We start from the raw sequence: 24,175 nt of genomic DNA on the forward strand, positions 1-24,175 counted from the left end.
CCATCGTAAAAGAGAAGCTCATTTCCAAATGGTCCGGAACCATTCATGAGCCCTCACCATATACCTTTCCATTGGATTTCCTTCCAAATGGATTCCCAGCCACAAACACCTTTTTGTGAAGAAATAGATATATCAAAACAGAAGTCCGAGGTAAGTGATGGAGATTTTCCTCGGCATGAAGAAGGGTAGATACTAAGAAGCCAGAACAATTCATGATTCGCCGCTCAGTTCGTGCTGATGCGAATGGTGGTTTTTGCGCCTCCAGAAGGCTAACCTGAGACGGCTTCGGCGTTTGCGAGGTTGCTGCTGCGGTTGTTGTTGCTGCTCACCGCCGGCCGGGTCATTCCAATGGTGCTGATCATGGCCATGATGCTTCATACTCGCATTGGTCGATGTAGAATGAGAGCTGCCAACTCCATTTTCTCTCCGCGGCGAGTTCAAGTGAAGATGACCATTGCTGGCGTGGTCCGTGGGATGGGAGGTTGGACTGTTGGCAAAACGGGGATGTTTCTCCCCACTAGTCTCGTGGAAACTTGAAGAGCTAGGCCGTGCGCTGCTGTCCCCTCCGAAGTCGTCCTGGTCGCCCCGGCTGCCCTCTTGGGAAAGACCCTTCTCGTCACCGCTATCCACGGTGAGGAAGCTGGTGGCGTTCGTCGCAGGAGATATGGGCGTCATGTTGTTGCTGTAATTGCTGAGACTGTGCGTCCGAGTGCAACTGTTTCGCTGGGAGCTCGACGGGCCAGAAGTACGGCCGGATGAGCCAGTGTTGGCGTGGTGGCGACGGTAGGGCACGTTGCGCGAACTACCCGGTCTTTCCCCTGCGCCCTCGACCGAACCCTCGTGATCTTGATTTTCCTGCGCATAAATGACGGTGGCCAAGACCGCTGGGTCCCGAGGAGAGGAACCATTCGCGTCGGCGGCAGCGTGGTTGTCGGCATGAGCATTGGACGGCACCGGCGTCGTGCCATTTTCTGTGTCCGGAGAGGCTTCGGCGATGGACATCCTAGCAAGATCAGGCACGGCACTGGACGACTTTCGTGTCGGCGTGTCGGACGGGAAGGAAAGCCCGGTGATATCCATCGACGGACCAGGCGTATCTGGCGACATCACCGGGCTGATGGCGTTTTCGTTCAGACTATCTTCAGACCGCGCGGTGGATACCGACGACGAACGAACCGATCCAAAGTAATCATTGGCCTGGTTCCGGGTGTTTGTGGCAGTAGGCGGGAACACTGGCTTGACCGGCGTGTCAGGCCCCGGGGTCGCCAGCGGTGCGCGGAGACCTTGGAGCCCTTTGATGCTCGTCGCCGGGCTCTGCGTGCGAGGAGAAAGCACATCCTCAGGGTTAATCTCACCGCGCAGCGCCTGTTTCTTTCGCTCCAGATCGGCGAGGAGATGCCATTTAGACGAATTGTTGCGAATGTGTTCAACCGTGAATATCATGCCGGGCAGGATGTCCGCCACGCCCTCGAAGAGGGGAAGAGCGAATATCGACATGAATCCGATCTGGCCCGTGGCAAGTTTGAAAGTATTTCCCAGTTCCGGAGGACCACCGAACAGCGCCGTTTCCATTCCGACCTCCTTCTCCATTTCGCCCTGATTGGCAAATTCTTCCTGCAGGATTTTGGTCCACTTTTCCGCGACCTCCCATGGGCGTGCTACATTGCTAATGTCGGCACACTTGATCAATAATCCGCATAGTAAGGTCTTGTACATGTCGAGATCCTGCGGCTTCCACCCATCCAGAGATTTGCCGTTCTCGTGGAACTTTTCTTGTAACGATCCGAGTCGCTCCATGAACTTTTGATGAACACCCATGTCGGTAGCGAGGATGGAGCTGATCAGGAGCTTGCGGAGTTGCTTATCCTTGAAAGCTGCGGGCCAGTAGCGACGTAGGATTTGCGAAAACGCGGCGCAGTGGAAGGCTTCCAAGACCGAGTTGTCGTTGTACAGCTGGGCCAAAGGCGCATTGAGTTTGACCAAGAAAAAGTTGTTCACACCGGGATGGCCGACATCGTGTCCAATCGCAGATATCAACAATGTCAGAGTATCGAAAGGCGTCAGAAGGGTTGCGAGTGGCGATACAGACGCATGCTCCTGAGAAACGGACCCGAAAGGCGGCAGGGCGCCGATATGAAGCAGAAAACAGAACACGGACTGCAAAACATCAATGGCATGCCGGAAGTTGTGATAGAGGACGAAAGAGTTGTAGGAGGTGCGACAGGCGAGCAAGAATTCCAGCAGTTCATCCGGCGTCAGATGCCAGTGGTCTAGATTCGGTAGCGTGAAGGCGTGCTGGAGCATTTCAAAAGCGGCTTGCACAAGCTCATCGTCGGAAAATTCATGACCATCATACGACCATGTCCCGATTTTCTCTTTGATGAGTTCCAAGCGATCGGGGCGTATGTCCAATTCCCTGTGAGCCAATATAAGCAAACCGCTCAAATTCCAAAGGTAAGAAAGTCTGCCTACCGTTCTTGAAAATCTTCTATAAACTCCTCGGGATTGCAGATGCCCTTCATCAGCTTCGATACCCTGATGTACTCGTTAGCGATCACTCGCTGATGGCCAAGAAGGTCCTCCGGCGCAAACCTACATGGCCTCTCTCAAGTAAGCATAGGGCTGCTCATCATGAACGCCCACCCACGAGTGTTTGCGCAATTTCTTCCTCGACAAGAACCGCGACTGCTCCTTGAGCGCAGATTTCCGAATCCTATAAGCGTGCACTATAAGGCCCTGCACCCTGGCCTTATCCAGAGGAGCCGCTAGAACGTCCACCGCGCCGGCATCTAAACATCTCGAAATCTGCTGGGCCCCCGGAATCGGCACATCGCCGCGCTGTTCATCGGTGGGGGCGCTGGTGGGACCGCCTTGTGGCGAGCGCAGGATTGCGACTGGCACTATGAGATTCGGAGACTCTTGGACCTGGATATCGGCGGATAACCCGGAAAGCAGCTTCAAATCGTAGGTGCCCTCGGATTGCGACGAAAACGTGAATTGGCGATGTAAGGAAGTCGGCGAGGGAGGAGCTATTTCTGGCCACGAGCCCCGGCTGCTCTTGCGCCGAGCTAAGCCGGACTCGTCACCATTCATGTCAATATCGAAGAATGCGAAGACGGGAGAACATGATCTCATGGCCCGGTCGTTACATTCGGCCAATTTCGATGCGAGAGAAGCTCCGGATTGGCAAAGGTAAACTACACCCATGAAATGTGGTTAGCAATGAATACCATGACATGTGGCCATAAAAAGAGTCGCAATTGACACATACTGCGATCGGAAACTCCCAGCAATAGCTTCACGTCAGACCGAAGCGTCTCGGGCTCGTCGGGAGTCAGAAAAGTGTTAACGTTCACGGCATCCGCCGATCCGTCGATTGACACCCATCGCTCTGAGCTAACCCGATGATCGATATATACTGCTGAACATTCAATGCGATCCATGATGGCGGTTGGATCCGGTAGACGGATAGGAAAGGAAATTCGAAGTCGCAGTCCGTTTCACAACGCACTACGAGAAGCGAGAGAAAGAGAAGTGGAGGTTTTTAAGTTCTACTCGATCAACACTCGATCTTCATAAGGTTGAGAATGCAATGGTTGACGGCAAGCCGAGAAGGTGGGAGAAACGAGCGGCAGGCGGAAATATACAAAAGGGAGGCGACGACGTCTTGGTAGTGGAAAAGGAAATCGCTTCAATATCAAGGGAGTGACTGTGGTTTTCGTTCTGTTGGGTTGTATTACTGCGTCAGTAACCCTTTCCATGACACAGAGCTAGGAGGTGCAATCGGGGGTGGGAGGGCGACACGGCGTGACAGTCGAACCACGATTTGCGACCAGAGAATCGGAGATCCCGCGAGCAACGATCCGGGTTGGAGGCGCCCAATCGAACAATGTATTTGTCCGCTGCAGTTTGCCATCCGGTATATTGATTGACCAGTTGACGATTCAAGGGGCCCCAGGATTAGGATCTTGTCCGGAATCCCCTATTTCCCTGAGACATAATCCCAGTTCTTTGTACCGCACGCACTTTTTTTTTTCGCCTTCCACCGACCGCGACCACGAGATACGGAGGACGACTCACATTCAGGGTGAGGAAAGAAATCAGAAACCGACCAGGGTCGATCGAAGAAAGGAATTGAGCGGCGAGAAGGGTGACCGAAAAGGAAGGCAATGAGGGTGGAGGTCGTAGTCGACAAGAGGGTCACGATTTCCCACGCAAGCTAAAAGGCGTCCGGGGTATTCAATCGGGGAATCGCAAGAGAATCGCGACACAGCTCAGGTTGGAGTGTCCAGTCCGAAATTGAAGAGGAGAAAAAGAGACAAAGAAAATACTAGGGCGTCATGACGGGCCACCAACAGGGCTGAACGGAGAGAGGATATGAACACGAGACAGGTGAAGTGGAGAGGGAGAGATCGATCGGGGTGGGTGACGGGGGGGGAGGAGAAGAGAGCGCCAGAGAAAGAGAGCGCGCGAGCGAACACAGCACGGGGTGGTTGTCACAGATAAAGGGGCCGAAATGGCTTTGAAGAGAAAGGCAGAAGACAGAAGGGAAAACAAGTCCCGAGACCAGACCGAGAGGGACTTGCAAGGGGGGCGGAGGGTGAATGTGTGTGGGTGAGTCGATGTGGGAATAGGTCAATAGGTTCTTCAGACGGAAGTCAAGTTTACAGCGAAAAGGAAAAAAGAAAAAAGAAAAGAAAAGGAAAATGAAAAAGAAAAGACAAGAAAAAAAAAGGGAAAAAAAAGGACCAGGAAGTGGCAGTGATCAGTTTGGAGAAGGGAATGAACCGAGTAGGGAACAGAGGGGGAATGGGGAAAGTGATGATCGGAAGGCGATATTGACCGGGGATGCTAATAGTTGGCGATTCAGCAGGCCGAGCGAGAGGGCAGAGAAGGAAAGTGAAAGGACCGGGACAGACGTGAAGAATGGAACCGAGAAGGCAGGGAGAAGAAGGGAAAAAAGTGGAGGCGGACGAAAGTGTGGGTTGAGGTTCTTTGGGCAGTGCGATCCAAGGCTTCGACTCGGCGGTCGGTTCTGCGATTCTGATCGGGGGGTAGACCGATAGTTCCTGGGACTGGAATCCGGTGAATCTTTTTTGAATTCCTGTTCTCTGAATTTCCAATCGTGGAGTTGCAGAGGGAAGTCGAGGAGAGACGAGAGACGAGTGGACAGGTAAGACTGTAAGAGACATGCCAGGGCGATTCTTCCAGACTTCCAGAAGGTCGCGGCACGGCGGATGCGGGCGTCGTCAGAGACTCGCCGATGGGGCCGATCCGGTCTGCGTATCGCCCGTACGCTCGTACTGTTACTGCTGTACCACCTGCTGCCTTGGACTTTCTTTCTTTGTATCTGTCGAGTCTCTACTGCGTACATGAGCCCGAGGAGTCGCGAGATGAATTACCCAACCCCTCTCCTCTTCCAATAACGACGAGATCGTACCTTCTCCCGACACCTCGACGGTACGGAGAAGACCATCGCAGCGCCGAAACCCGGTGAACACGGCCGCCGTGCGTGCCTAACAAAAACCCACGGCAGGGACGCGGAAACACCACCCATCCAAAATGGGAAAAAAAAAAAAAAAAGAAAAAGAAAAAGAGATAAAGTGAGCGGAGAGAGTGGAGCGGGCAGGAATGACGCCAAAGCAAGCGATCTAATGAATTAGCCCGAGGGCCAGGCTTCGTGGGTTTTCTAGAATCTGGCGGGCTGGAAGGAATCCATCGCACTAACCGGCCCTCGAGCCAATGGCCTCCGCCCGTCCTAAGAATAACCTCCGCCCAAAAGGAAATTGGGCCGTATTTCTGGCGGGTTGGGAGAGTGGGAAGGATTTCTGACTCTGATGGACTGGGTCCCCAGCTCGATATCCCGTGGGTTTTTTAATTTCTCCAATCCGGATTTCGGGGGTTTTAGTTTGTCTCTGCCGCGCGTGTGTGTGCGGAACTTATCTCAAGAGAGTATGGTGAGAGAGTGAGACCCTCGAGAGGACCGTATGATTCCAGTGTTTTGGTTGGAGCTCCATGCCCATCAGCGGAGGGGGAATCCTCGACTCTGCAGCGCTGGGAAGGATGGGAAGGATGTACGACGACCGTAATTTTGGGCGATCCCCATTACCATTACTGCGTACCACTTCGCAGCTCCTCTGTATTCGTTCTAGAAATTCCATCCGCATTCCTGCAGCGACTGACTTGGCAACACGTTGGGTGGACGCGGTTTGCCCTCAGGGGTGGCAACCAACCACTGACGTCGCCTCCCACCACTCGCGGAAGTTTGGGTCCTATGATGTGATAAGTGAGGCCGAACTCTCCCCCTCCACCACGAAAATCTTTCTCTCGGTGATGCATTATGAGATAATCGGCTTCTGGGGGGAGGCATGGGCGCTTGGAGGTGGCAACAATCTGTGCAACGTCGCCTTTCTATTTATTTATTTATTTTGGATTTGGTTTGTGCAGCAGCGGGCAGCCTCTCACAACGTCGAGTCCTCGATAGTGTTAATATCTTCTCGTTCCGGGGTAAGGTCGATCATTTCTCGGCTTCCGTTTCGATGATTCGATCTGAATTAATTTCCCTGGGGATTATTTGCTTTTCTGCGAGGGACTTTGGATGGTTGTGTGGACTGGGTGGATGAGGAAAGTGGGTAAGACTAAGGACTAAGGAAGGGCCTGCGGAATGACCGACTGATTATCTAATCGGCTGCCTGGCTGCCTGAGGCCACGGCGCACTGCAAATCCCGCCTCGCCGATTCGCCGGGGACGCGGCCAATCACCGCCGGCGCTGGGCTCCCCATCGACCGTGCTCGATCTTCGACTCCGGAGGAAACTCACTAGAGTGTCGGGTGGACTTTAATTTCGTCTGATGCAAGGAGGTCCTGGAGTCTGCAGCTTGGACGGTACGATCAAACCCTGTCTTTTGAGCCCAGGTCACCGCGCACCCTTCCGAGATCACTCGTCAACAGTCCGTACATCCTTGCTCGTAGGACAGCCAAGCCGGCGAATCAGTGCTCGTACAGCACCCAGGTAAGAGCTAACTGCAGAGCTAATTGCAGGTGGCTCGTCCGCTAGACAAGCCCGGTTGCGTAACAGGATCTTCGTGACAGCATCTGCCCCCATCCGCGTCCAGGGATCATCCCGGCGATCCTCTCGCGCGCCCTCGAATCCGGGTCGGCCATGAAACGGCGCTGACACGGTGGACTCTGGGGCATCTCCTGTAACCATCGGCAGAGAATGCCGGAGCTCCTCTGGTTCTACTGCCTACAGCTTCTTCGACTGCCCAGACAAGGTACGCTCGACCCCGCATCGCCGCCGGGTCAAGTCTCCCACATGACCGGCCTGGTCGGGATTCGGGATTTGCAATTGGAACGGTTTTTTTCTCTCATTCATCATCGTGGTAGTATCGGTGCGGTTGTAAATGCAAAATCCCAAACGCTGAGGCACGCAAACCGGCCCATGCACCTTCCCCTCACTTCCCAATCCCAGACAGACTTCGCATGAATGGCGGTGTAATCAAGACACGGCTTCCCCTGTAAACCGCATCGACGAGAAATGTATGACGGGCAAGGAAAATACACTCGGGGCGGGGTAACGTCGGAATGACAGAATGGAATTCAAGCGAAATGGAATCAACAAATAAAAATGAAAGAAAGAAGGGACATTAGACGGAAACAGAGGTAAACCGGGAAAAAAGATCTAAAAGCAACGCTGATGGCAGTATCCCAAACCCCACTTTTAAATGCCAGAAACAGAAAGAGAAGGAAACAAAAGAACTATCGTACACAGGAGGAAGTGGGGGGATATTATGAATTTGCCCTAGGAAAGCAGGTTCTTCAACGACGGACTGGCGCTGGCTCCAGATGACCCGTTGGTCCCGTTGGTATGCCGACTGCTGCTCGTCAGTGCGGCCGGAGCCAGGACGGGCGTCTCCTCCAACTTCGCCGGGGTAAGTCCTCGGGGGTCGACGTGTGCCTGGGAAACTGGTGGCGACTGGGTCGGTGCCTTGAGAACGCGGTCGACGGAATAGACACGTGGCGGCGGCCCGCCGTTCAAGGCGCTGAGCGAATGTGGAGGCGAGTGTCGAACCATCGTCGCTTGAACATCCGGGGGTGAGGCAGATGGCGCGTACGCTCGCGGTCCTGCCGTATGTGAGGGAAGAGGTGAAGGCATGGGGACGGGCCCGTAAGGACTCTGATGGGCCGGGTACGGCTGGGGCGGATGGGCGGGATGAGCTCCGCCGTAGTGAGGTGGAGGAGCGTGGTGTGAAGGAGAAGGCGCATATCCATTCATGTGGTGTGCCGTCGGTGGTGGCGGCGGTGGTCCTCCGCGATAGCCGGGCATTGGGATGCCGTTGCGCATCTTATTGTCGCCATAGTCATTCGGTCGTTGCTCATATCCCGCGTACCATTCTGGCGCGTTGTGCCCGTTGTGCGGGGGCCCGATCGGCCTTGGAAGGACGCCTCCTGTCTGGGGAGGATGCGCATGAGGTCCGTAAGAGTGACCGTGGTATTCGGCAAGTCGAGGAGCTGGAAGGACAGGCCGTTGAGCGGAGTACGGAGACGGCCGTGGCTCAGGAGACGGCTGGGTCGCAATTTTCTTGAGGTGGCACTTATGGCATTCGTACAGCGCGGGGCTTTGCGGGCGTACGGGTCCGTCAAGACTGGTCGCAGGCCTCTCTGCAGGGCTATACTCCCCGTTGAGCTTCGGGAGCGGCGGCTGCGAGGGGGTTCGATGAAGGTACGGCGGACTTGCTGAGGCGGCACTCGAATATCTGGACCCGGCAGGTTCGCCCAAGCTTCCACCGTTGAGCAATGGCGTATTGTGGTTAACCAGCGTCGCCAACCGGGACTTGTCGACGGGCCACCACCTTGGGCTATACGCGCTCGAACAACGGGCACATTTCTTCGTCGTGTCCCCGCCACCGAGAATACGCGTGGGAGGATGATTGTCGGAATCGATATCCATCTCGTCCGGGCCAGCCTCGGGGGATTTCATGGTGCTCTTCGGGTGGTCCTTGGCGGTAATCGGTTGGGGGTTGACAACGCCATTGGCAGCACAAGCCGACCGGCGGCTTGTCACAGATGCGCCTCCATGTTGGGTCGCGCTAGGATATTGCTGGACAGACGCGGCCCTCCGTTCAGTCTCGGTCTTGCTCAGGTCCGCTTGCTTGTAGGTCTCAGCAAACCGCGCAAGGGCGTTTTCGCCATCTTCACCCGCTGGTTCGCCGATTTCATGGATAACGGAGGTCACGGTGTGGTGGGGACACCAGATCCCTGCCGTGATGACCCCTGTCTCCTCACCGAGCTTGACGCTACTCACGGAATCTCTTCTCGAGCCTTTGACGGGGGTGACGTGGAACCCGAAGATGTAGTTTTCCTGGTGCGCACAGCCAACATGGAACCGGGCATTGCAGCCATTGAAATGGCAAGGCACGCATGCTCCCCTGGTCGACTTGCAAATTTTGCACTCCTCTTGATGCCGTTCCGAAGGAATGAGTCCGAATCCTTCTGCAACCTCCAGCATTTTAGCGTCGCGAAACTTGATCTCCGGAGTCCAGACTGCACAGGTAACATGGACCCAGTTGCTCCCCGTGGTCGCTTTAAGTGGTTCTCGAGGACCGACCGGTTTGCCCACGGCTTCTTGTCTTTGACGATACAGTTTGATGGCCTCGTTCACCATTTCCTTCTCTAGCCTCTCCTTCTCCCGGTCTCGCTCGTTCTTCTTCTTGTGAGTCGATCTTGGGGCCTCCATCAGCTCGTGTTCCGTCCAGGTCACCGGACACAAGACACACTCGTAACGAGTGGAGAGCCTCGGGCTCCGGTCGTTCGAGCACATATCGCACAGCCACTTGACACAACTGGCGGACGAGCTGACGCCATAACAGCTTCGGTGCACGGTTAACCGGCAATCTCTGCAGGACAGATGCTGGTCGCCCGTGGGCTCCATTTTGTTGCAAACGGCGCAAGCGAGCGTTTTGGCCTTGGGAGGATCCGGAACGATGGGCGGCGGATCGGGGGCCTTTTCAGGAGCTGGTTTCTTCTTCGGCGCGGGCTCGACCGAGGTCGCCGTCGAGGTTGCTCCGCTGTCCTTGTCGTTGTTAACGCGGCTCTTTTTCTTGGTCGAGTCCTGCTGAACCTGGGGGTTAGCGTTCACCATGACTCCAATTGAGGCGGCCGTGGCCGCGGTCGCAGAACTGATGCTGATTGGGATCTCGGTTCCGAGGAGCAGTTGAACCAGCAATTCTTCATCCATGCGCCGACGCCACGACTTGTTGCCACTTTGGTTCACTCTTTTGGCGACCTCATCAACACCCTCCCACTGGATGCCATACTTCCGCCACAGTAGAGCGCAACGCAGACAGAGGGCCACGGTAAGCTGCGGGCCTTTGTCGCGCTGCCTGGAAGACGGCTCACTCGGCGTCGTGGTGCCGGGCGGAACCCCCGGGGCACGACGCCATTGACGCGAAGTCCGTTCCAAGCAGAATTTGCATTGGAATCCGCGTTTCTTCTCGGCGGCTTTCTCGTTATCGTATGCGGAATCGTCATGGTCGTCCGCCACATCATCCACAAGCTTTGCAGCACTGCTTCGCTTGGCTTCCTTCTTGCCCCTCCGACCTTCATAGGTGCCCCATATTTGGCGACCGCGAGCTGTCCGTTTCCATGTGTAGTAGAAGCGCACAATCTGACGATGCGGCACCGTGCCGACGTGTTTGGTCACGTGGCGAAGCTCCGAGCCGAACTTGGCGACGCCCTGCTCGAACAGCTTGACCTCTTCCGGGCGCAGATGCGGTTCCTTGAGGTCTTTGTACTTGTTCATCTGCTTCAATTTGGCCAAGGCAGCATCGGCGTCGAAGCTATTGGAGTACAGGAGCTCCAAGGCCTTGTCCAGGAAATTTGTGGAATACGGTTGCTCATCCAGGTCGGGCGCTATTTCCTTTGCCCGCGCCATGTACCGATCAATGAACTGCTCGCGGTCGGCAGGGCTTAGATCCGTACCGGGCGCGTCATCCTCGCCTCGTGACGAAAGTTGAGTCGGCGTGGGCATTTTGAATAGCGGCTCCGCGGTGCGAACTTGCTTCCCGTCGACAGTGACCGGTCTATCTTCACCTCTCGGAACGTACCCCTTGGGCTCATCCAGGACATACTTCGGTCGATTGGCTTTTTCTTGTTTCGCGGCTTCTTGGGCGGCGTGGGCTTCCTTGGTGAGTCTCGCGTCCTTCCCCCTGCTGGAACCTTTCGGAGGCTTCTTCTTCGTGTCTGCGGCCTTGACGTACTCCACAGGGTGTCCATACCACTCAGCGACTTGAGCCTGGTGTCGTCCACCTAATCGGGAACTTGCTCGAGGGTATATTCGGTCGTCGTAGTCGAGAGCATCCTCCACGTTGCAATGGTGGCCTAAATAGCGATACGGCCACATCCTAGCTTGCGCCTTCTGTTCTTCCGTAGCTGGTCGGGTCGCCTCCTCGACGGGTGCGGGAGTATTGCCGGCCGTGTCGTTCACGACATGGGGTTCTTCCTCCTCCTCCTCGATGATTTCTTCCTCGGCCTCTGGCTGCGCTTCGCCGAGAACCGGGGTATTTCGAGCCTCGAGTTTGCGCTCTTGGGCTCGACTGCAGGCGGCACAGGCCCAGGCAAATCCTCGTGCCGGCTTCTTGGTTAGGACGGGTCGTACACACAACATATGATACGTCTCGTGGCAAACAGCACAGTCTACCGAGTTGGAGCTCGCGGCATACAAGCTACACCGCTTGCAGGTCTTGACCGCACTGCATAACTCCTTGCCTCTCCCGATTTCCACGAGAACGAATCGCCAGCGCTCGTCCAGAACCTTCTTGACATTCGCAGGGACGTTGATCACCTTTTTGGTGGGGATGACCTCGTAATACCGATGGATGTAACGGTCGAACATCTTGTCGTACCAGAAACAGTCGCGATTCTTTCGATATTCGTCGGTGTCTTCAATCTCCGACGAATGCGCGATGTAGCATTTCCCCCGTAATGAGCTGAGCGGGCATGTGTCGGAATGCATCGATGCAAATACAAGCCTCGTATCCGCCACCTTGCGCTGGATGTCACGTGGCCGGTAATACCAGTTCACCCGCAGCGCCTCGATCGGGCCGGATGGCGCGTTTTTGGAAGGGATGAACTCCATGATACGCGCCAGATAATACGGCTCCCCTGGCGGTTCGCAGATGAGATAGACATGGTCTGTAAGGACAAGGGTTAATCATGATCGACTGCAGTACAGCAGAAACGCGACAGATAGGATCAAATAGAGGAATAGAGCAAAAGGACAGGCACTCACCATTGACGGCAAATGTGGTGCCATCGTCTGCCGTGAGTTTACCATCTTCCAAGTACGCGCCGCGACTCTCAAAAGAGACCATGTTGGATTCACTTTGCCCCTGCGTGGCTCCCGGGGCTGTCGTGAAGATCTTCTTGGCTGCATTGCCATTCGGGGTGCTGGCATTCGTCGAACTGGCGGGCTGTTTTCGTTTTCTCGAACTTGACGATCCGCCGGTTTCCTCAGGTTTGGCAGAAAAAGATGAGGTGCCAGGGATTGAATCTTTGGCGGCGGAGGCCGGGTTGGCACCATTCACCGCCGTTTGATTTTTTCGCGCGTTTGAAGAAGTCGACGGTGGCTTTTCGGCTTCTTGTTTGGAGCCATTTGGGGCGTTGTTAGTAGTAGGGGTGACGCCGCTGGTCCGCTTGCCAGCTTTGAGGGCGGGTTGGGCGACCTCCAGATCCATGTCGATGTCGCGATCCTCCGCGTAGTTGGGACGGGGAGCGGCATTGCGGCCTCTGGAGCGGGTGCCATAAGGGGCCGGAGTAGCGGAGGCGCTGGGAGGCTCCGTACCAGCGGCCTCCGAAGGAGATGCGCTGGTGGTCATGAGTTGCGTGGGCGGGTCATTAACGGTGGCGGCCCCTTGGGGAGTGGGAGAGTCGGCCGATTCCGTCCGTGACGATTGACCAGGGGTGGGCATGCGTCGTTGACCGGCAGCAACAGGAGCGCTGGAGGGAGAGTCGGGGCTCACGTGTTGCTGCGACCTCTGGGGCGGTGACCTATCCGAGGCCATGACCAGCCCTCAGGTAGGTACGACAGGAGGGAGGAGAAAATGAGGGAAAATGGAAAAACAAAACCAACGACCCGGGGGGGGGAAGCTGCAATGCGCCTCCAGCGCGGCGTCGGGGGCGTCTCGATATGGTGGGAACACCAAATGCCTCGGACGCGGAGATGCAAAAGCTCAACAACGGGCCGTGTCGGGTAGAAGATCCCTCATGAGAGAAGTGACGGTGCAGAGAGTTGGTGTCGAGCACTATCCGCCGAGTATCAGAAGAGGGCGAAAGAGAAAATCGGAAAACGAAAAAAGAAAAAGGGAGAAAATGGTCCTGGAGGGCAAGAGTGTCGGCCCAAAAAGGACTAGAGCGTCACTTTCGTGGCTCAGGTTGGAAAATAGTAACCTGCCTATCGCCCTTCGTCTCTCTTTTTTTCTCTGGACCGGAGACTTTGGTTTTCCGCAAGGGAGTTGGAAGGTCAATGGCGAGTTGACGGAAACGAAAAAAGGCACACAGGCCTACCCGACTATCAGGATCGACAAGAATAAACTACTAGCCGAAAGGGAATCCAGTCTCGAAGACCGCCGCGAAGGCAAGGCGACGGACGACAGACAAATATATGCAGAAGGGAGAAATGTACGGGGAAAGGATGAGACAGGATAAAGAAGAGGGAGAGAAGAGAGAAAAGAGAGAAAAGAAAAAAAGAAAAAGGAAGGGGAAAAAAGGAAAACGGACTGTCAAATGTGCTTGTAGTCCAATGATAGTAACAGTGAAAGCAACACAAGAACAAAGCCCTTGGGCCGATTGGGGGGTCCAGAAGACCCCGTGGCGTGAGCGTAGTGAATGAAGAGTAAACGGAGCAGACGTAGCAAGCCGTGGTAGACTCGAACTAGTGGAGCGTCTGGCCGGGGGTATGCAGGCGAAGGGGGAGGATGGGAGTTGCAGAGGATATTGAGGCGAATACACCACGGGGAAGGGAGGAAGGATAAGAAGAGAGAAAGAGGACAAACGTCGGTGGATCAGTGGAGTCGGGTAGAGGGACACCGGAGAGGAAAGGCGACTAGGCCAAGAGTGGCAGAGAGTCGCCGGTAGGGGAGCAGCAGCAGAGAGGGAGGAAAACGAGCAGAAGCGAGAAAGAGAAGAGAAGAAGAGAGCGAGAGAAAGAAGCAGCAGGAAAGCCGTCCAGGATCCCGACCAGTCCACGTCCTCGCCCCTAGTCCCGATGTGTTAATATGACGGATCCTCCTTCCACCAAGTACCAGAGAAAATTCGTGATGACCGTCTCCTTGCCCTCGCGAAAAAAAAAATAATAATCATGGATTATGGTTTGATACTTGGGCCGGGTCCAGCGTGCCGGTGGTCATCTCGCCGGTCCCGCCTCGGGACTTATCATGACTACGACCTGGGTGGTTACGATCGTTCGATGTGGATGTCTCCAATTACTTCGACTCCCGGAGGGCGATAACTATAGAGTATATACCCAGGACCAGGTCCGTGGTGGCTCCCCTTGCTCATTTCCAGCGGCATGTTGCCTTGTTGAATGATCTACGCAGCAACTGGATTAGCGCGAAGGACAGATTATAGGCGCCTTGTCGCTAATCCTGGCGGAAATGCATTACGAGTGGGCCGTACCAGCCAGTGGAAAAAGTGATGGCGATGGCGATGGTATATGGCGGAGGACATGGGAATGGAAGAAAAGGACGGAGGGGGGTGGAATGAAAGGAAGGGAGAAACAGGAGATAAACGGATAAACGATTCAGGGAATGGGCGTTATTAGCATTATTTTTTCTGAACGATTTCCTTTGATTGGGCCAGGGCTGAAATGATTATATTTCTTACACAGATAGACTAAACTAGCATCGATGGTTGGCTTTTTTTTTTTTTTTTTTTTTTTTTTTTTTTTTTTTTTTCTCCTGGGACGGGGCAGACGGGCAGTACACCGCAGAGGGAAAGTCGACGGGGGGAAACACAAAGGGTATGGATGCACAATAATAATCTGTGGCAGGAATGTTGTCACGTAGGGCAGCGCATGCGCGTTGGATCTGAAAATCAAATTGCCAAGCCCTTCCGAGGTAAATGGCGTTGCAGGCGCAGCAGACAACCCAAGCACCGTTCGCTGCTCTGTTTGTAGCGGGCCCAGCTCGGAGTCTTTCTGATTAACGGCTGGGTGTGCCCCGTTGGACTACGCAACAATCATCTCCTCCCTTCGGACAATGAGATTATCATACTCTGATCGGGCTCGGACGTGGATAGACTGGAGGGGATGGATAGGACCAGCCTGGGGAGGTTTCAAGATCAAACATGCGAACGAGCGACAATTCCTAGATTCCCAAATAGTCCCAGTTTATGAGTAGTTTCCTTTCCTTTCTTTTTTTGTCTTCCCTGCAACAGCCATAGATGACATCGTCATGATCCTGGCTGCTTCCGATGGTACGGAGTCGTGAAACTCCAAGCTGGAACTAGTTTGAAGACCGTCCACAAGATTCAAGACAGGGAGAAACAGAAATAAATAACGTCGGACTCGTTTCCCCTGACGTGAGGTTGACCGTAAGAAATTCCTATTCAACCAACGGCGGCAACAACAGGAATTACCGGGGGGCAAGGGAAGCTAAACCAAGGGAAGGGAGGGGCATTTTGCAGAATGGGACTTCTGTACCACCAAAGAGAGCGCGCTGAAAATGGCAAAGCTTCGAAATAGACGACCGAAAACTCGGTTCCAAAACCGCGCAGAAAAGGGAGCAGGGCACGGGTTCCATGGCTCCTGCAGTGCTAACCAACTAGTGGTGATTAGCAGCTACACAGTAGATCCTTAGGCATGGGCGCGAGTTCTTATGCGAACTACGGACCGTCTGCGATACGCCCGGGCGGACGGCCATCGGAGGGAATGGACGATATCGCTCGTCGATCTGGATTTCCGGCCATCACGATCACAAGGGGGAAAGTCTGCCCGTCAGCATCATTTCCGTTCGAGGCGGCAGCGTGCGAATCGCCTGGTGGTCGAGGTGAGGTGATGATAACACAATCTGGAGGGAAACCCTGGACTTAGCGCCTCCGGAAAACCCAGTCATTAATATGGTTGGTTATTCCGGCCGGCTGAAAAGCACTGAGAACTTGAGAATGGCTTTTCCTTCCCCGCGAGAGCGGGCCTCGATACTTTTCTTTTTCTTCGCCTTTCCGTTTCTTTTTGCCTTCTTGGCTTCCCGTCAGTTACTCAAGTTGGCAGTCTGTGGGAGAAACATGGTAGACGATCCTCGCCGATTAGTGCATGTGGCAGAGCAGCAGAATAATAAATGAGAGACAACGACGCTCCCGTCATCCTTGGTGTTGGGGAATTTCACATCTCTTTGGGAATCTTGCGTCGCTTCCCAAGCCGCATTACTGACATTCTTTCTCGCCCTGATACAAAACGGTCAAACGACTTACGTACCTTGGGTGCTCCGAGGATGATATACCATCGGCATCTGGACCAATGAGGTCTACTACTGCAGGGAAAAAATACCTCCTTGGCCGTTGATTTGCTACCTGCTGGCCGTCCCGACTGTGTGTTGCCACATTACAACCCACGACTAGTCTGGCACACCACCGAAAGCAGAGGCCCCGTCTTTTGACTCGGAATCGACGAGGAATGGCCGATTCTAATTACACCTAGTCGACAGGCTGTGTCTGTAGCTTGGTGGGTTGGTAGGCATCTGTCAGCCTACCTAATAAATCATAAACACATAAAATGCGCCTGTTCCTGAACGATAGATGATTCAAGTGGCATTTATGCCTTGCTGCGAGGGTCGGTAAGCAAGCTTCTGTACGAAATGCCACCTCCTGCGTTACTCAACCCAGCCACCTGCCATCCATGTTCCGGGCGAGTGAATAAGGGCGAGTCCTGCGCCTGAACACCCTGGTACCAGGAATATCATTCAATTACGGTTTGGAGATCCGGGTAATCACATGCCTGCCAGACCCAATCATGTTGATTTATTGTAGAATACGTTGGAACATGGTGTTGGTTGCTGGTCTACTGAGCGACGGGTAGGGGCTGAAAAAGACATGGGGTATAATTTTCCGTCGGACCGGGAGGAAAGGGAATTCAATAATCCAATACCCCAAAGTCAAATGCATCACTGATCGATCCGAATATTTGCCAGCTTGGATTGATCGCTGAAGACACCCACCCGGCCCATTCCTCGGCGTCGACACATTACGGAGCAAGGCAAGTGTCCAGTTGAGTGTTCCGTAGATACTCCGTAATTATATCTATTATTACTGGTATGGTTGGGTGCTCTCTGATCAAACGGAGAGTGGATCCCTCGAGGTGGCCTCTTTTTTTTTTTTTTTTTTTTTTTTTTTTTTTTTTTTTTTTTTTTTTTTTTTTTTTTTTCTTTCAGGCCACTCCTCCGGGTCAAGGCTGAAGATTAAATGGCGCTTCCGCCGAGACATCCGTACCTAGGAAATTTCGAAACTCAACCTTCACGGACGAGCAGATTTCGTGTGTTCATTACAGGCATCGTCAATCCCAGTGCATTGTTGATAAGCCAATGCAGGATCTGGGCCGTCGGGACGTGAGGGGAGGGGCGAGTTAAGTTGGAACTATCGGCGTCAAGGGGGATGTCAATAACTCTGTAAGCCACTTTTTTTGCTCATGCGGAGCAGCGCTTGGTTAGGAAGGTCTCTGTCAGGTGACCGGCAGCCGGTCTGCCTAGTGCCCACTGTCTGACTGGTTATGGATTCTGCCCCAACAACAACAGCATCAGAAACTGTCGGGCGGGAGAGTCACCGATCAATAATATTACGAAGTATAACAAAGCATAGTAAATGTCCTTCGACGTGGGGATCGCTCTACGAAGGACCCTCATAAAAATACGCACCTCATAAATAGCACGTCGCCCTTGCTCATTCTCACCCGCCGTACGGAGCACTAAAAAAAAAAAGCGTGGCGGAGGAATGTGTACCTAAGGTATTGAAGGTATTTGTCTGTGCTCGACTCGACGGAAGTCCGACCTGTGGGATCCGCGGGTGGAATCGGTAGACGCTTCTTGCCACAGGAAATCTTTTCCCGCGAGGGTGCGTAGTCAGCATCCAGACCAAATGATCTTCGAGATGAAAACAAACAAACAAGCAGGCATGATGATCGCGTTGAATTTTGGTTTCCCTCGATCACCGTACAGGGGGGGAATAACCACCTGGGACATGAGGCTACCTACTTTCCTGTCGCCATGATTCCACTAGGGCGCCCATTCGGACTGCGAAGTAATTAAAGCAAAGCGCCAGCAGGCTAACCCGTTTGGTGCGACCAGGCATCCCCCCGATCCATTCATATGGGAATATGCGGATCAGCAGGGCTCCGATTAGCGGATGACGAGACGATCCAGGAACGTTCCGCTTTGGAACACTTGCAGGGTTGTCGGCTTGTCGACGCCTTAGGCGGCCGGCTAGGAGGCCTAGTCTCGGCCTGAGGCGTGACGGTGGGAGGCTGCCGCTTCTGCCGCCTACTGACGGGCTGCGGCCTGAGGCATCGCGCCGCTCTGCGCCTTCCCGAAATGAAACGCGTCCTGCGTCCGCGTTGCGCCTTCCACTTGCGGAACGGCTGGGAGTTCGCTTTCGAAGTTTCTTTATCCTCGAACGCACCGGAACTTCCCTGAGATCCCTGTCGACGGTGAAACTCGTTGTCGTTTCACCGTATAAGATCCCATCGCGGACCGCCTTTGTCCTGGCATCCGATCGATGTTTACCGTCGACTAAGAGATAACAAAGGGGCGCTCAAGGCATTAAGGCATGTCTGCACCGCCGTTCCAGTCCCATGGCTTCCAAACCTCGGTCGATCTTGCTCGCCAGCAGGAGTATTCTGTAGCTTCCCTGGCGGGGCACAAACGACTGCCGGATCGCTCTCCGGATAGTTCGATCAAAACATCGAGTACCAAACAATCAGGTCATTCGATGGCGTCGGTGGATTTCGTTCGTCCTCGTGTAACCTCCCCTGCTTCCAAGAACCGCTTGGTTGCGAGTGAAATCTGTCCCGTGACGGCCGCCCAAGACCCCCGCCAACAAAGAACGGATGCCGTGATCCAGAAGTCAAACAGAGATCCGATCCTGTTTCTGGAACACCCTCGATATGGACTACCTCCTACGCTGGTCACTAACTTTGCCGCCGTCGGGGTGAGCAGCATCTATCCTTGGCAATCGGCATGTTTGCTTGCCCCCGGCCTCCTCGAAGGGAAGCGGCATTTGATTTATACAGCCCCGACGGGTGGTGGCAAATCCCTCGTGGCCGATGTATTGATGCTGAAACGCATCATAGAAAACCCCTCCTGCAAAGCCATCCTAGTTCTCCCCTACGTGGCGCTGGTCCAGGAAAAGCTCAAGTGGCTCCGGCGCATTGTGCAGAATCTTGAAAAGTATGTGCACGATGATGACGAGGACCCAGCGCAGGCAAAGCCCTACTATCAGCGATGGAAAAAACTTCAGAAATCAATCCGTGTCGCTGGTTTCTTCGGTGGAAGCAGGACTACCGCCTCTTGGGCTGATATGGACATCGCGGTCTGTACCATAGAGAAGGTTTGCACTCTCGGACCTCGATATTCACTGAATCTTTCCATTGATTGCTGTCTCTCTTCTAGGCTAATTCATTAATAAACACTGCGATCGAAGAATGTACCATTGGGAATCTAGGTGTCGTCGTTCTAGATGAGTTGCACATGCTTGACGATGAACACCGGGGCTACCTTATGGAACTGATGGTTACCAAGTTGCTTCTGTTGCAGCAAGACATCCAAATTATTGGCATGAGTGCCACTCTTTCGGTGGGTGCCCAATTTCTCGTGGCAGGCCGACCTACAGGCTCATCAAGGTCTAGAACACAGAAGTGTTGGCGGAATGGATGAACGCAGAATATTATATTTCGACCTATCGACCTGTTCCGATCGATGATTATCTTGTCTATGAAAATGCAATTTACCCCGCAGCTACGTCCCGGCAGCTCTTTCACACGATTAAAAAATTGGCGTCAACAGCAACCTCCATCGCGGATACTATGCCTCCGCATCGTATGATACAAGCTTCGACCTTCCGAGAACTCGCGAACCCGTCGACAAATTCAATGGTCGCTCTCTCCGTGGATTCAGCTGCTGCAGGTTATGGCGCCTTGGTGTTTTGTGGTAGCCGACAAGCTTGTCAGCTCCATGCGGCCATTATCAGCGAGGCAATGCCAGGGTCCTCTATGGTCGACCCGGAGGAATTGAGCAGACGACTTGACTTACTCGCTGAACTAAGAAGCCTTCCTAGTGGTCTTGATCCCGCTCTAGAGAATACTCTTCTCAAGGGAGTAGGATTTCATCGTGAGACACCCGACCTGCATTTTTACATGTAGACAGTTAGTAAGCTGACTCTATTCAGATGCTGGGATGACTGCGGAAGAACGTGAACTCATTGCGCAGGCTTATGACCAAGGGACTTTGAGGGTGCTTGTGGCCACTTGCAGTCTTGCTGCAGGCGTCAACCTTCCAGCAAGAAGAGTTATTATAAACGGTGCACGTATGGGTCGGGACTTGGTCGGTCCAGCCATGCTGTAAGCTCCCTGAATCATAATCAATGCACGATGTATCCTAACCAAGGCAGCCGACAAATGTGTGGACGAGCCGGTCGCAAAGGAAAGGACGAAGTAGGCGAGACGTATCTAATTTGCGGCAAATCGGATTTTGAGGCCGTATGCGATCTGTTGGAAGCCGATATGCCTGCCATTGAAAGTTGTCTTGCCCCGGAAAAAAGGGGACTCAAAAGGTGAGCTGCTTCAGTCATGCTGTTAGTTACGATTGCTAATCTGCCTTGGCAGGGCACTTTTGGAGGCTATAGCAACAGGACTCGTCTCAGGATTCGATGCAGTCAAAGAATATGTGAAATGCACCCTACTTTGTCGAATGGTAGACAAGAAGTTAGCCTATAGCATTATGAATTCCGCACTTCAAGAATTAATTCATGAAGAGCTTCTTCTGCAGAAAGACGACGAAGCGTATGAGGCGACACAGCTTGGACAAGCCGTGGTTGCCTCTGCCTTCGCCCCGGAAGACGGCCTTTTTGTCCATGAAGAATTGAGACGAGCCCTACAGGCTTTTGTGATGGATGGCGACATGCACATCTTTTACATGTTCACTCCTCTCCAGGTGGCGGTCAACACTCAGATAGACTGGCCTATTTTCCGAGACCAACTGGATTTCCTTGACGATAGTGGTTTGCGGGCTTTACAGTTTGTCGGCGTGCAACCCGGCTTTGTAAATTCGATGTACGCTAGCTCATCCAGACCCCCTCCCCCCATATTCCCAGGATCGGCTGACACTATCATAGGGTACAGAGCGGTGCATCTTTGAAGGAGAGTACCCCGGAGCAGGTGAAAACCGGTCGAATATACCGTCGCGCCTATACTGCGTTCCAACTTCGTGACTTGAGCAATGAAGTGCCACTGTCAACAATTGCGAATCGCTATCGAATCCCTCGCGGGGCGGTTCAAACCTTGGCTCAGCAATGCCATGGATTCGCGGCCGGAATGGTCAAGTTCTGTCAACGGATGGGGTGGGGCATGCTCGCCGCAGTCCTTGATCATATGCGAGATCGATTGGAAGCCGGGGCCCGCGCCGATCTACTGGAGATGGCCCAGGTGGCTTACGTGAAAGGCTGGACTGCAAGGTTGCTTAGGGACAATGGATTCCGAAATCTGCGAGCCCTGGCCGAAGCGGATGCGAAGGACCTTGTCCCTGTTCTAATGATGGTATGCGGATATGACCATATCGTCGGAGTACGTGTTGCTGACCCTCTCTAGGTGAATCCGCGCAAAGCACAAAAGAGTCAACTGCATCCCACTGAAGCGGAGCGCTATTCTCAGAAACTGCTCGCCAAAGCGGAGATTATCATTGCATCAGCGAATAAAATTTGGGGTACGTGTAGTGGTTGTTCCTTCTATGATACCTAGTAAAGCTAATCGTTTCGGGAAAATATACAGACCGTGAGATGCAAATGGAGTTGGAGGAGTGAAATATATACTATATTATATAAGGCCTCTTTTGGGAGAGCGTTTAGGCATGAAATCTCATGTCATATTTTGAATTTGACGGTTAGAATTTGACCGTGATATTGTTGATTCGCAATGGTATGCAGAATAGATATCTACTCATTTGTATTGAATAGAATGACACTATAAGTCAAGTTCTTGAACCCTGTGTACTTGGGTATTCATGATTGCGATTGATCTATATATAGTTCGACGATCAAACAATGTTAGAGTAATAATTGGCCACCAGTGACGGGAAAATCGACATCCAGAGGTATCGTCTAAAACCATTTAATCCAAAAGCGGGCATCAAACTCCGTTAATCTGTTTCTCTGCCTTCATCACCTGGCCCTGATCGACAAAGTCCACCAAAATCACATTGGGCAATCGGCCATGTTCGGAGCGACAAAGCTCGGTCTGGGCTCCAATGCTCCCTTCTCCAGAAACAGCATTGGTCTTCGGAGCACGAAGACGGTCGGGAATCAGGACTCCTAGGATATCCACATCCAGAAAATGGTTAACGACATACATGCGCCCCTCAGCACTGGCACCGGGAGGCCGGTCGATGCTGCAGTTCGGAAATGTTTTGTCGGTCACGCCGAACGGAGTTTCGAAGTAGTACGCGAACTCATCGAGGATATAAGGGACGGTACTGACGTCGGCACCATAGTCTTGCAAAAACAAAAGATCATGAGAAACCCAGCCAAATGATAACACGCAAGCGGGGTTCACAAACATACCTAGAAAAACCACGAGCCGCTTCCCCTTGCTGATCAGCTCTTGCAAGGTCGGCCACGACCCGATGGGCAGCGTCTCCGAGGACGGCTCCGGCACGAACGCATACTTCTTGATGTCGGCGTCAGTGAAGGTCTCGTCGAACTTGGACACCGGCAGGCCGTCGCCGTTCGTCAGGAGCAGCGTCAACACCTCGTCTGGGTGGCTTTCCAGCCACGTCTTGACCGTGACGAGGAAGTCTTCTAGCGTCCCGGCGTCCTCGAGCAGGCAGGAGGTGTGGCACAGGCGGATGGCGTCGTCGACTTCGACCTTGTGTGTCTGGCCCTGGAGGTAGCGGATGCCGAAGTCGAGTTGCGCGGTTACATTGAGGTTCTGGTTCTGTTGTGGGAGAGGGCCCACGAAGGGGCTGTCGTGCGCGCCGAGGTACGTGATGTTCGAGTATTTGCGGTCGCAGTAGGCCGATTGTCCGTTGCAGGTCGCTGCGGAGACCGCGGGGATGATGATCGAGTAGATAAATATAAAGCTGGTTATGAGGGAGGAAATGAGCGTCGGGGGGTTGGGCTGGTTGCGAGCCATGGTTTGTCGGCCTGGTGTGGGACAAAATACTATCAAACCAAACGTGAAGCTATAGGAGAAATAATAAACAGACACCTATATAGTAGATCAACAAGACGGTATGATCGCAATATGAGCCACCAGCTCCATCGTCAGTGGATAAATAAATCAGTCGACAGGGAGTGCCGAGCGCACCTTCCACGGCTTTATACCTCCCATCAACCATCAACCACCTAGTAGCAGGGAAAGAATCCCCCAGCCCTGATACTAAATGATCAAATCATGCTTCAGACCTATTTCGCAATCAGACACAGTAGTCGATCACCGTTGCGACCCTTGTGACCAATGAATCAACACCGAACGCACACACCCTATCTCTGCTGTTTGAGCAATGAAAACAAAGCACGCTGAAGACAAGAAGATGAGGGGAACTGATTCCTTCCGCTAGACTATACTCGCTAGCTATCTTGTCGATCCGGTTAAACAGCGGGATCAAATAGCACAGGCATACATCTTCACGGCGAGTCCGAGAGATCGATACGACGTTAATCCTGGCGTCCGAGGGACAAGGGATCATTCTTGCATTAGGCGTGGTGCGTTCCCGTCCAATGAGCACGCGGCGTGGTGGTCGTGGTCATGTTGGGATGGCGGATGATTCTACCTAGGTAGTAGACTGGGTATCCTAGTGATCTTGATTTGTGTCTTTCTTTTTCTTTTTCTATTGTTTATCGATCGCAGAGCTGGGATAGAGAAAGTGAATTCCTCAATGGTATACTATGTCATCCATCACGTTGTTCGATCCATGCCAAACAAGGGA

The 24,175-nt window shown here is 53.5% G+C and overlaps 6 protein-coding genes across 6 annotated transcripts; 3 read left to right on the forward strand and 3 right to left on the reverse strand.

Moving 5' to 3' along the window:
• Nucleotides 1-210: 210 nt before the first annotated feature.
• On the reverse strand, nt 211-3,443 carry pdeB (3',5'-cyclic-nucleotide phosphodiesterase PDE2; the record flags this gene model as incomplete). The annotated part of the gene is made up of 4 exons (XM_024851100.1): nt 211-2,416; nt 2,473-2,535; nt 2,597-3,197; nt 3,272-3,443. 4 exons carry the CDS (start codon nt 3,441-3,443, stop codon nt 211-213), a joined length of 3,042 nt encoding a protein of 1,013 aa, XP_024700399.1.
• A 2,252-nt stretch (nt 3,444-5,695) lies between these two features.
• On the forward strand, nt 5,696-6,740 carry P170DRAFT_272493 (uncharacterized protein). Its single transcript, XM_024843151.1, has one exon. It carries the CDS (start codon nt 6,016-6,018, stop codon nt 6,541-6,543), a length of 528 nt encoding a protein of 175 aa, XP_024700400.1. The 5' UTR covers nt 5,696-6,015; the 3' UTR covers nt 6,544-6,740.
• A 377-nt stretch (nt 6,741-7,117) lies between these two features.
• On the forward strand, nt 7,118-7,643 carry P170DRAFT_272413 (uncharacterized protein). Its single transcript, XM_024843149.1, has one exon. The coding sequence runs from the start codon at nt 7,219-7,221 to the stop codon at nt 7,483-7,485; it is 267 nt and encodes an 88-aa protein (XP_024700401.1). The 5' UTR covers nt 7,118-7,218; the 3' UTR covers nt 7,486-7,643.
• A 157-nt stretch (nt 7,644-7,800) lies between these two features.
• P170DRAFT_366169 (DNA-binding E3 ubiquitin-protein ligase SNT2) lies at nt 7,801-13,060 on the reverse strand (the record flags this gene model as incomplete). The annotated part of the gene is made up of 2 exons (XM_024844747.1): nt 7,801-12,191; nt 12,289-13,060. The coding sequence occupies 2 exons, from the start codon at nt 13,058-13,060 to the stop codon at nt 7,801-7,803; spliced, it is 5,163 nt and encodes a 1,720-aa protein (XP_024700402.1).
• A 5,558-nt stretch (nt 13,061-18,618) lies between these two features.
• On the forward strand, nt 18,619-22,090 carry P170DRAFT_440237 (DEAD/DEAH box helicase). The gene is made up of 9 exons (XM_024850032.1): nt 18,619-19,586; nt 19,649-19,831; nt 19,885-20,365; nt 20,424-20,595; nt 20,646-20,807; nt 20,860-21,306; nt 21,369-21,789; nt 21,841-21,955; nt 22,021-22,090. The coding sequence occupies exons 1-9, from the start codon at nt 18,807-18,809 to the stop codon at nt 22,050-22,052; spliced, it is 2,793 nt and encodes a 930-aa protein (XP_024700403.1). The 5' UTR covers nt 18,619-18,806; the 3' UTR covers nt 22,053-22,090.
• A 146-nt stretch (nt 22,091-22,236) lies between these two features.
• On the reverse strand, nt 22,237-23,487 carry P170DRAFT_391664 (uncharacterized protein). The gene is made up of 2 exons (XM_024845946.1): nt 22,809-23,487; nt 22,237-22,739 (listed from the first exon to the last, which is right to left on the reverse strand). Exons 1-2 carry the CDS (start codon nt 23,377-23,379, stop codon nt 22,378-22,380), a joined length of 933 nt encoding a protein of 310 aa, XP_024700404.1. The 5' UTR covers nt 23,380-23,487; the 3' UTR covers nt 22,237-22,377.
• Between the last annotated feature and the right edge of the window lie 688 nt (nt 23,488-24,175).

This window comes from Aspergillus steynii (assembly GCF_002849105.1).
Source record: "Aspergillus steynii IBT 23096 chromosome Unknown P170scaffold_8, whole genome shotgun sequence".
NCBI lineage: Eukaryota > Fungi > Ascomycota > Eurotiomycetes > Eurotiales > Aspergillaceae > Aspergillus > Aspergillus steynii.

Coding starts and splice junctions, on each gene's coding strand:
- P170DRAFT_272493 (XM_024843151.1), top strand. CDS start 6,016: ATGCCCATCAGCGGAGGGGGAATCCTCGACTCTGCAGCGCTGGGAAGG.
- P170DRAFT_272413 (XM_024843149.1), top strand. CDS start 7,219: ATGCCGGAGCTCCTCTGGTTCTACTGCCTACAGCTTCTTCGACTGCCC.
- P170DRAFT_440237 (XM_024850032.1), top strand. CDS start 18,807: ATGTCTGCACCGCCGTTCCAGTCCCATGGCTTCCAAACCTCGGTCGAT. Junction 20,366..20,423: donor CAAGGGAGTAGGATTTCATC/GTGAGACACCCG, acceptor GACTCTATTCAG/ATGCTGGGATGACTGCGGAA. Junction 20,596..20,645: donor TTGGTCGGTCCAGCCATGCT/GTAAGCTCCCTG, acceptor TAACCAAGGCAG/CCGACAAATGTGTGGACGAG.
- P170DRAFT_391664 (XM_024845946.1), bottom strand. CDS start 23,379: ATGGCTCGCAACCAGCCCAACCCCCCGACGCTCATTTCCTCCCTCATA. Junction 22,740..22,808: donor GCGGCTCGTGGTTTTTCTAG/GTATGTTTGTGA, acceptor TGTTTTTGCAAG/ACTATGGTGCCGACGTCAGT.